This window comes from Hypanus sabinus, chromosome 25 (assembly GCF_030144855.1).
Source record: "Hypanus sabinus isolate sHypSab1 chromosome 25, sHypSab1.hap1, whole genome shotgun sequence".
In the NCBI taxonomy this organism is placed as follows: domain Eukaryota; kingdom Metazoa; phylum Chordata; class Chondrichthyes; order Myliobatiformes; family Dasyatidae; genus Hypanus; species Hypanus sabinus.
This window is the reverse complement of record NC_082730.1, coordinates 34,496,211-34,508,357: the sequence shown is the minus strand read 5'-3', so window position 1 is coordinate 34,508,357 and position 12,147 is coordinate 34,496,211. Positions and strand designations below refer to the sequence as shown.

Below are 12,147 nucleotides of genomic sequence, written 5' to 3'. Positions count from 1 at the left end.
GCAGCATCTATAAGGAGAAGCACTGTCGACATTTTGGGCCGAGACCCTTCATCAGGACTAACTGACTGATTCAAGGTCAAGTTCAAGTCCAGAATATAATTTCTGCTGTGTTAATTTTTTGCCCAATTTAATCCATTTATAATTTACATTTTTTGATAGTATCAGATGGTTTAAAATAGTTTGCTAATGATTTTGTTGCTGTCTGGGTAATATTTGCCCGTTTTCCCTGTGATCACATGGGTTTCTTTGCAGTGTTGCTATTTTCTCCAATATCCCAGAGACATGTGAGTTGGTAAATTAATCAGCCATTATAAATTGCCTCTAATGTGTCGATGAGTTGCAGAGTCTGGTAGGAGTTTATGGGAGTTGGGAGAAAATAAAGTTTGCTAAGTGAAGGATTAATTAAAGAGGGTGCCTAATGGTTGACTCAGACTTAATGGGCTGCAGGGCCTCTTTCCGTGATCTCATCATAATCAATGCCCTTTCTTGTAGGAAGGTAAAAGCCCCGATGATCGGTGTAAGCCAGCCAAAGCAGAAGAACCTGAAAAGAAAGCACTTAAAAAACTGGACAATGAAAATGTGAAAAAGGGTGAGGATCTGCCTAAAACACGGGGAGAAAGAGAAAGGAAAGACAAGGAAAAGGGACAGACTGAAAATCTCAAGGACAGAGAAACCGATGAAAAGATGAAGAGAAAAGAGGCAAACCTTACCGAGAAAGAGCAGAAGACTGAGACAGTCGACAACAGGAAGGGCAACAAGGTCAAAGAAAAAGAAAAGGAAGAAAAGGTAACTAAAATTAAAGAAGAACCAAAGGAAGTTGCCAAAGAAGGAAACTGTAGCAAAACAAAAACTGAGGCCAAAGACATTAAAGAGAATGCAGACTGTGCAGGCAATTCTAGTAAACACTGTTCCACACAATGTAAGGACTCATCTAACATGGAAAACCTGGAAGCAAAAAAAACAGCCAAAGTTTCAGAAACACAAGCTGCGACTCCAACCATTTATGATGAGTCAATAGAAAAAGTTAAGAACAATGATCCTGGAGTAACTGAAGTAAACTTAAATAATGAAGAGCGAATGAAAAACGAGATCTTAATACGATTCGCTGATGCGCTGAAAGAAAACACCATTGTGAAAATGTTCAGCTTTGCCAACACTCGTGCAGATGACCATGTTGCATTTGCTGTTGCTAGTGTGTTAAGAGTTAACAAAAGCATAACTAACCTGAACGTGGAATCAAACTACATCTCTGGTAAAGGAATCATTGCTATTATGAGAGCTTTGCAGCAGAATAATGTCCTGACGGAATTCAGGTTCCACAATCAGCGTCACATTTTTGGAGGGCAGGTTGAGATGGATATTGCCAAACTTTTGAAGGAAAACACCACCCTTCTTAAACTGGGCTACCATTTTGAGTTAGCGGGGCCTCGTATGACAGTGACAAACTTACTGAGTAGAAACATGGACAAGCAGAGGCAAAAGCGCTTACAGGAGCAGCGACAAGGACAGGTTGGGGATAAGAAACAAGTGTTGGAAGTTCCAAAGACAGCTGGCATGCAGAAGTCACCAAAGCCTTCTCCACAGTCCTCTCCTAGAAATTCACCATGGTCATCCCCTAAACCAAGTCCAAAGAAGACCGCAACTCAGACGCCTCCTCCTCCACCCCCTCCTCCTCCTCCACCTCCTCCTCCACCCCCAGGACTGCTGGAAAATGCCAACTCTGTAACTCAAAACCATAAAATGCAAAACAAGAGGACTGTGGAAGGAAATGGCCAGACCAAGAATTTAAGAAATTCTTTGACACCTGTATCCGAAAGAAAGTTGGAAGATAGACCACCAGTTCAAGAACGAAATTCGAGAGATCAGCTACTGGCTGCCATTCGACAGAGCAACTTGAAAAATTTGAAAAAGGTAAATCATTCCTTTCCTGTGTTGTCCAATGGTTGGTTAGTTGCGTTTCCAGGGGACAGAGAACTTGTATGGCCAATTATAGAACCCGAAGGTAGACATTGAAAAATCAGCTGATCATGAGTGCATTTATGTTAAAAAGTGGGAAGATGTGTTTATTTATTAGAGCTAATGAATATAGTTGATGGTGAGCAAATTCATGAAAGCTGTTTTCTAATTATTTTATTAACAAAAATTCTGAAATGTGAGGTTAAATTCAAACAATTCAAATATGTGTAAAGCCGGTGTTCCCAACCTGGAGTCCATAGATCCTTTGATTAATGGAAGGAGTCTATGGCATAAAAAATGTTGGGAACACCTGGTGCAAAGGAATGGAATGGCAGGAGTTCAAACAACTTTACAACCTTATTTTAGTTGTGCTCTTAAATATTTGGAAATTATGTTAATATGCATTTATATACCACGTGCATCAATTGAAGTACTTTTGTTATGGTCTTCAAATGCCTTAAAATATATCAGCATACTTGAGGATGTATGGGTCACATAACTTGTGGAAGGGGGAGCAACAGAGAGAACTGGAAGTCAATAATTTATTCGTAAGATAAACTCTTGGAAATGGATGATATGTTGGGAGGGTGGAGGGAGATTATAAGAATGAGAGGACTGATGTGAGATGAAGGAGCAATGTTTGATGGGGAAATAGGTGGAATAAAAATACAGGATATGAGTCCAAATTGTGAAAAACACAGAGGCTTGAAAACAAGAGGAAAATTATTTTGATATTCTGGGAAATGGTGGGAGATTCTGGAATTGGAGAGCTAGGCATCAAAGGAGGAACTAGAATGGAAGCCATAAGTGTATATGCTCACGGTGATTACAGGAAAAAAAAGTGAATCAAGTTAAAACATCTGTCAGAAGAGCATTGTTACCCTGATTATACCAAAGCCACGTATTCAAGGAATCTGATTGTTTGGAGATGAAGTAAGATTTATAAACTGGGAGTGTTATGGAAGGATTTGGATTAATTTGATTATTGGAAGAAGCAATAAATGACAACAGCAAAATCATGCAATAAATGCAAAATATATGGATTAGGTAAATAGTTGTCAGTCTCTTTTATACATAAAGTGACCATGCAAATAATTGTTGTTCTCATTTAATGCTGAATATGGATGGGGTGGTTATTCCAAGTGGGGTCAAGATGAGAAGCATTTGCAGTTGTAGAGGGAAGTTTATAAATTGTCAACAGTATATTGAAAACTAACTGTTGAGGGTGGATGGTTGACTGTTCAGCTGTGATTCACTTTGGCCAACACTTTGGCAATTTCAAAATGCTTATGAATTATGAATTTTAATTGCGGAATGAAACACGGTAACCACAATGTTCCATCTCTTTTATCCTCCTCAGTTTGGAAGGATGAAATGAACGCTGGCATTGGGCAATCAAAATGTTATTAAAGGAATGAGGTAGTTCTCACAGAACGTCATTTATCAAGATGTTTCTGCCTCCTTTTTTAAAGAGATTGCACCTAATTTTTTAAAGATTTCAGTGGATTGAGGGATATAAGGACTGGCACAAACCAGGAGATGATCATTGGTGGCTTCAGGAGCTGAGGAACAGACTCTTGTTTCTATATTTTAGGTTCATACAGTATGTTCAAACCCTTTGATGTGGTTTCAGAAATATTACAATTTTCTGTAATAACCAAAGTATTTTTGTCATATAATTTTCTTAAAATAAAGATATATACAATATAATTTATAGTATATCCCTTGCATTGCCACTATAAAGCCTAATTTAAAAAAAAATCTCTGTAACCTTCTCCTTTGGAAATCTGCAATGCAAGACCATTAGCTCCAAGGAATTTTGTTAATGTTTGGTCCCATTAATTTACTCAGTATTTTCCCATGTGGTAATAATTGTTCTAAATTCCTTACATGGTTTTCTCTATCATTGTCTTAATGGTATATTTTTCATTTTTTCCACTAAGAAGTTTCTCCATTCTCTAAATCAGCTTTAGGAGACCTAAAGCTTCTTCTCCCAGTACTTGTACAAGCTCTTAAGCTGATGTAACAATTATTAATAACTTGCCAACCACAGGCTCTTGTGCTGACTAAAATATGTGTGTACATCATGTCCTCTCTGAACCACTTAAGATTCCCAATATTAAACAGAACAGCTCTTTTGTGTCTCGTCGTTGGCAACAAAATGAATGATGTCACTAAAAATACAACCAAGAAACCATTTTTCATCATCACAGCTGAAGGTCTCAATTGCAAACTATAAAGAGCATCTATTGGGGAATTTGCATGGGATTGAAACTGCAATCCTAAAGAAGAACTGCCTATGAAAGAAGGTCGAATTAAAGAAACTGTTAGAACATTATAGAATCAAAGAGGTAAATTTAGTGACTAGTGGTGTGCCTCAGGGATCTGTACTGGGTCCAATGTTGTTTGTCATATACATTGATGATCTGGGTGATGGGGTGGTAAATTAGTAAGTATGCAGATGATACGAAGATAGGTTAGTGTTGTGGATAATGAAGTAGGTTTTCAAAGCTTGCAGAGAGATTTAGGCCAGTTAGAAGGGTGGGCTGAAAGATGGCAGGTGGAGTTTCATGCTGATAAGTGTGAGGTGCTACATGTTGGTAGGAATAATCCAAATAGGACATACATGGTAAATGGTAGGGCATTGAGGAATGCAGTAGAACAGAGTGATCTAGGAATAATAGTGCATAGTTCCCTGAAGGTGGAATCTCATGTGGATAGGATGGTGAAGAAAGCTTTTGGCATGCTGGCCTTTATAAATCAGAGCATTGAGTATAGGAGTTGGGATGTAATGTTAAAATTGTACAAGGCATTGGTAAGGCCAAATTTGGAGTATTGTGTACAGTTCTAGTCTCCGAATTATAGGAAAGATGTCAACAAAATAGAGAGAGTACAGAGGAGATTTACTAGAATGTTACATGGGTTTCAGCACCTAAGTTATAGAGAAAGATTGAACAAGTTAGGTCTTTATTCTTTGGAGCGTAGAAGGTTGAGGAGGGATTTGATAGAGGTATTTTAAATTATGAGGGGGATAGACAGAGTTGACGTTGATAGGCTTTTTCCATTGAGAGTAGGGGAGATTCAAACAAGAGGACTTGAGTTGAGACTTAGGGGGCAAAAGTTTAAGGGTAACACGAGGGGGAACTTCTTTACTCAGAGAGTGGTAGCTGTGTGGAATGAGCTTCCAGTAGAAGTGGTAGAGGCAGGTTCGATATTGTCATTTAAAGTAAAATTGGATAGGTATATGAACAGGAAAGGAATGGAGGGTTATGGGCTGAGTGCAGGTTGGTGGGACTCGGTGAGAGTAAGCATTCGGCAATGGACTAGAAGGGCCGAGATGGCCTGTTTTCGTGCTGTAATTGTTATATGGCTATATAAATCTAGTAAAGGACGAGAGGAACACATTTGGGATCAGCACAATAGCATGCATTTGTGTTTTCTAAGCGCAAAATCAAGCCACATTAGTCTAATGTTCTAAATCATTCTAGATTCATCATTCATTTTAAATTGAAAAACCATATTATTGTAGTGAGCTTCTGAATGGAATACAATCAAACAGCATTGTGAAAATGGTATTAAAATATGGGTCTTTAGATGCAGTGCATGTTAAGATAATTAGCCAAAGATTTTTTTGCCAATTATTCCACGTACATATGTAAAGAGTTAGTATGCTCTCCTCTTGACCCAGTGGGTTTCCTTCAGGTGCTCTGATTTCCTCTCACAGTCCAAAGACGGACTGGTTGATAGGTTAATCGGTCATTGTCCTATGATTAGGCTCGGGTTAAACCGGGGAATTGCTGGATGCTGTGGCTTGAAGGGCCAAAAGGCCTACTCCTCGCCATTTTCTCAACAAATAAATAAATTCGGAATGAACTTCAAATTAAAATAGAAAAAAATTAACTACCCCCTCTCTCCCCATTATCTTGTGCAGTGTCTTTTAAATGTTGTGATTGGCCGCGTGTCTACCATTTCATAGGGCAGCTTATTTTGCTAAGAACAAAAATGTTATTTATTGATAGAGTGGTCATTGAAATTGTGTTTCTGTTACAAAGTAAGCTAAGCTTAATCCATGTTTTGATGTGTGTCTTCTTTCAGACATACACCACTATAAGAATATAGAAACATAGAAAGCCTGTACACAATGTTTAAATCTCATCTGCCCTCTCAGATGGATGTGAACAATCTATTAACATTATTATGAAGTACTGTACAAAAATTATCCCTGGGCTTGGCATTTTATCACTTAATTAAAAACATTAAAGCAGATCACCAGGACATTTGATATTGTTTTTTTTGTGGGAGAAAGCAGACAAGACTCAGTTTGACATATCATCTGAAAGAATGCACCTTCAAACACATTGCAGTCAATCAACTCTACACTGTTACCTAGAATTGCCTAGAATTTTTTGTGCATAATTTTCTGTTTGTGGGAGCTTGCTGACTACAAATTGGCTGTTACATTAAAATAGTGTCTACAGTTCAAAAGAAATTAATTGCCCATAAAATCCTTTAGCATATTCAGGTGGCCAAGAATAGAAACAATTATATTTCAATTGATTTAGAAAATGGTTAAATCAGTGACAAAAGGAATGGAAGAAAAAGCCAATAAAAGCCTTGTTCTCTTTAAATGCTATGTCAATCATAATGCAATAGAACCATAGAACATTACAGCACAGAAACAGGCCTTTTGGCCCTTCTTGGCTGTGCCGTACCGTTTTTCTGCCTAGTTCCACTGACCTGCACCTGGACCATATCCCTCCATACACCTCTCATCCATGTACCTGTCCAAGATTTTCTAAAATGTTAAAAGTGAGCCCGCATTTACAACTTCATCTGACAGTTCATTCCATATTCCTACCACTCTCTGTGTGAAGAAGCCCCCCCCCCCCAATGTTCCCTTTAACCATTTCCCCCAGCACCCTTAACCCATGTCCTCTGTTTTTTTTCTCCCCTAGCCTCAGTGGAAAAAGCCTGCTTGCATTCACTCTATCTATACCCATCATAATTTTATATACCTCTATCAAGTCTCCCCTCATTCTTCTACACTCCAGGGAATAAATTCCTAACCTATTCAACCTTTCTCTGTAACTCAGTTTCTCAAGTCCCGGCAACATCCTTGTAAACCTTCTCTGCACTCTTTCAGCCTTATTAATATCCTTCCTATAATTCGGTGACCAAAACTGTACACAATTCTCCAAATTGGGCCTCACCAATGCCTTATACAACCTCACCATAACATTCCAACTCTTATACTCAATATTTTGATCTATAAAGGCCAAAGTACCAAAAGCTCTCTTTACTACCCTACCTACCCTATCTATAATATAATTTCTTTTTTTATTTTCTCTGAACCAGAAGTGGAAATTGAAGGTGCATGAAGTGGTGAATGCCATTGGCCCTGATGTAATATCCAAGGCACCACTAAACTCAGTGACAGGGTGGAGTGACACTAAATCTCCAGTAAACCGCCTTAATTTAACCCTTGCAATCCAAGGCATACAGAGGCAAAATAAAGTCCAATGTAAATTTAAAGTAGGGAAGTTGAACCTTCCTATGAGATTTCACCCCTTACATTAGCATGTAAGACAACCAAAAACAATGATCAGAAATACAGTTTTATAGTTTTGGTCCATCGGTTAAACACAAGTCAGGCCTGATCAACCCTGGCTGGGTTGCTGTACGAGGATGTCTAGTAGCTAAAGATCCAAACACCTAATGACCCCATCAAATCTAATCCTAATGTCTGCCCACTAACCATAGGTGCACCCCACTTAACCCTGGCCACATCCCCAGAAACCCAATGACTTGTGTAAGGAGGGAGAAGAACCAATAAAGGCAAGTGTTGGTCCTGGTTAATGAAGGCGTGGGCCAGATCAAAGTGGCAGAGTTGCATGACACTGAATCTTGAGTGACGAGATCAAGAAGCACAAGAGGGATGATTTTCCCCACTGCCTGAATACTCTCACCCTAACCTCACAGTGACACACTTTTCGCTCTCCCAGTCCACAAAATGCCAATACAAAAGCTGTGTTACCAACAAGGTGAGAGAGAATCAGTAAGTTAAACCCCAGCTGGGTCCACAGAAAACGAGTCAGCACTAAACTCAGTGAACACGAGGAAATCTGCAGATGCTTGAAATTCAAACAACAACACACACAAAATGCTGGTGGAACACAGCAGACCAGGCAGCATCTATAGGGAGAAGCGCTGTCGACGTTTCGGGCTGAGACCCTTCCTCTATAGGGAGAAGCGCTGTCAAGGGTCTCGGCCCAAAACATCAACTAAACTCAGTGACAGGGTGGAGTGACACTGAATCTCCAGTAAACCCTGTTAATTTAATCCATGTGATCCAAGGCATACAAACGCAAAATAAAGACCAATGTAAATTTTAAGTAGGAAAGTTGAACCTTCCTTTGAGATTTCACTTTCTTATACTAGCATGTAAGACAGCCGAAAAGAATGCTCAGAAATATAGTTTTAAGTGCATTTAAAATAAACAGAATGCTAGAAGATGTTATGGCTGATCATGAATTCCTCTCGTTCACAACACAAGATAATTAAGATCGTAATTATTTTTAGTATTATTCACAACATTAATAATTTGTTTCAGTATTCCCTTTAATAGAAATACAAACTATAATCTAATAAATAGTGTATGGGCTGGTAAATATGAATAGAATTTATCTTGTCAGTTAGCTTTTCATTAGGGACAATATTCTTAAGTATGATTTATTTTCCTCTAAATACTGTACAAGAGATAGGTATTGCATATTTTGGTAATGTTGTTTTGCCAAAAGAAGATTTTGTGAGCTATTATTTACTACAATCCAGTGAAGATGATGAATGGAAGCCGAAAAGAAAATAGTGGGAGTACCCTTGCTCTCTTGCATCAGCTTTCAGACTTTCATTTACACTGAGGGGAGCCCCTGAATCCGACATTGGGTCCTGCTCCTGAACTGTGATCTGCTGAAAGGATCAAAGGGCTCATGGGTCAAGGCAAAAATTACCAAGTGTCATATACGTAAATTCTTTGAGGACACCACCTTCTAACAAATGAACTATGTCAGAGTCAGTGTCAATTAATACATCAAACCAAGGCAAAAAAAAAACTAAAAAGAAACTGCCTTGACTATTCCGATTATATGGAATAGACACAAATATTGTAAGAGACAATGAGCCATACTGTGCTCCATCAATAATGGTGAGAAGGACAGCATACGTTGTTGTTATAGGACAAATCTGATGTGCACATATGCGCAGTACATCCTGTTCCTCCATTTCATTTGTAGCATTGAACTGATACAATTTGCGAACAGGTTACTGTGACGATGTGAGCTTTAACTAATTAATTACTATTTACGCAGCAGGCATGTCAAAATATTTGGGCTTCGTGGGTCATTGCCGAACAATCTTTATGAGCATGAAAAATTAATTCACTGATTGCTAAGCTTTGTTGCCTCAGGGTAAAAAATAATTAGCAGATTTTGCTGTTAAAAGTACTTACATTTTGTCCCAGAAATTTAAATGTTATCTATAATTTCCATTTTTTGGCCTGGGTTTCTGAGATTATTGAAGCACCACTTTCCTGCCATCCATTTCATAGACACTCTGATCCTTTGCAAAAAGTGCCACACTTATCAAGTGCTGAATGCAAGATGAGACTTCCGAAACGCATGTCCAAGCTGTAAAGACAATGCTTCACTCAGCAATATCCACACAATTGAACTGTTAAAGAAGTTTACACTCGTTACTTCATAGACTACTGAACCCCTTAGTAAGATCATCACCTTGTACTGCCTCCCAATTATTCCTTATACATTATAAATCTAGAATTATTATATTTGGCTTCAAATCCTTTAAAGAAATCTGCATCTGTCAGGTTCCAATTTTTTATCACTGTCTTATCTTCTCTTATTGATCTATAAGTTCAGCCGTACATGTTTTTAGAAGGCTTTAGTTAACAATGATCTCTAAGCTGATTTAATGATATTATTTGAAAGGATTTTCTGATGTCAGTTTTTTTTTTGATTTTAGGTTGAACTTCCAAAGCTGTTGCGGTAAGAAGATGTGCCATTGACTGCTGTTGAATTTGCCTCATTAATCCATACATGACTCAGATTCACTATTGTGACAGAACTTTCATTGCTATCTTCATCCAGATCATTTGAAGGACTTTTATTGTTCTATAAAAGTTTGCAATCTTGTAAAAGAATAGCAATCTTTCTGAATGCATCTTCCAACATATATTGCTTAATCTCTTCTCTCCATCTTCTTATGAACTTGCATAGCTACATATTTCTGACAATGCCTTCAGTTTTCCAGTGCTTTGAGTTCTATAAATAGCAGATTTCCAGATGATTTTTTGATGACTACTTATTTTTTGAATTCCTCATTGCCATCTTTTACGCTATATAGGTTTTACTACAGCTTTGAATTCATTTCTTTTATAGAATGCTTATTTTGATTACATTGCAATCTGATTCAAGTATTTGATTTGAAATTCTATTTTATCACAATAATTGCAAGCGCAGTTTTAAATTTCCTCCTTCCATAGAACAATGATTTTCTGCAATTATAAGCTGCTTCGTCAGCCATCCAAGTTCAACATGTATCTGTTTACCTTCTGCCGCCTTATCCCCCCTGTAAAGAAGAATTTTTTTGTTAGATGCTTGATAGTTTTACACATATAGTGAAATTTTAAAGCTGGTCCTCTAAGATCAGAGGTAGAAATATCTAATGATTGTTAAATTGTCCTGTTAGAAAAGGGTATTGTAAGATTAAAGTCTAATGCCTAGAAATCTTTCCAAGACAAACTAAGTAGTTACCGATGGTGACTTTGTTTGTGGGACTGATGCTAGGAAATGTAATAACTTAGGAAGACCTCATAAGATAACAGTTTTCCCTTCATTCACTCTATAGCATCTAGCAAATGAAATAACTATAATAAGATCAAGGTCAGGGCTCGATCCTGGGAGATGTGAGGGACAGTGGCCCAGGGTTAAGCTTTAAGGGCTATGGATTATTGATTATAAGAATGTTTGGAGGAAGGTCAGCTGCCAAGTGCTGGTAGTAGTGTGGAGGTAGCGCAGGGAATGGTAAACAGAGGGAGGTGTTGCAATTGTCAGTCATCTGGTTGATTTAGGAAGATTCTAATTGGGGCTGAGGTCATTGGTTAAGGGAAGTGGTCATTGGTTGTGACAGATTGGATGGGATTGGCTATTGGCTGTTAGTGTTGGGTGGGATCAGATCAAGAGATAGAGGGAATTGGGTTGGGAGAGTCATGAGTGAAGAGATTGAGGCAAAGAGTGTGTACTTGGAGATCAGTTTCTTATGGAGGAGGTAAATATTTTAGTTACAGGGAACCAAGCTGAGTTTTTGCAGTAATTTGTGAGGTTATTGCAAGATGCCCAGAAGCAGTTTGCACAGGTGTATTGAAAGCATCTTTCTGCAAGAGCAGCTTGAAAATGGCACGAGCCGATCATACATCTCTGAAAGTCCCAGAGGTAGTGCCCACTACTGTGTACCATTGGATACCAATGTGTACGTGATCCTCTGTGTATTTTGCATCAGAAGCACAGAAGATCCCAAAAAAGTTTGTTAAATTTATATTTTTTGTCATGAAAATCATATTGTCTAGCATGTTAAGAAGTTTCACCACTTGGTATAATTTCTGGGCAACATAGTTATTTTTGCAATGATTATTTTTAGTTAAAAAAATAAGAGCAATGTCTTAATCCTTCAGGAATTGTAAATATTTGTCCTTTTTGTTTTACTGTGTAATGGTTTAATATGTACAATGTAAATGTATGCTTAATATGGACATCCAATCATGTTTTGCATGAGCAAGGAAACAACCACGTAATTTCCATTCCAATATTATAAATACATCACCAAGACTGCAATTATCAGCACGATGCAAAGGCTGCAGGTTCTTCTAATTAAAAGCATAATTTTTTCTCATCTCACTAATTGTCTGTTTTACTGCTCACTCAATGGTTGGCTTTACAACAACCTATGCTTATGACGTGTTCTATAAGTTTTGTGTTAATGCAAAATCCTTTGTTTATCTTTATAAATATCAAACCACATTTATTTTTATATGTAAAATCATAACAGGAAGTATGTAATAATAACTCACAAAATGAAATCCTTAACACCAGATCCAAATTATTCTTGTCCTTTTAATGTATT

At 37.8% G+C, this 12,147-nt stretch overlaps 1 protein-coding gene across 1 annotated transcript in view; it reads left to right on the top strand.

Annotated features, from left to right (window-relative positions):
• The window catches only part of lmod1b (leiomodin 1b (smooth muscle)), a 30,742-nt gene extending 18,826 nt beyond the window's left edge, over window positions 1-11,916 (top strand). Inside the window, exons 2-3 of the mRNA XM_059950440.1 lie at window positions 493-1,911; window positions 9,991-11,916. Of these exons, the coding sequence (XP_059806423.1) occupies window positions 493-1,911; window positions 9,991-10,017 (1,446 nt within the window). The 3' untranslated portion in view covers window positions 10,018-11,916. The remainder of the gene's footprint in view (window positions 1-492; window positions 1,912-9,990) is intronic.
• The last annotated feature ends 231 nt before the right edge of the window (window positions 11,917-12,147 follow it).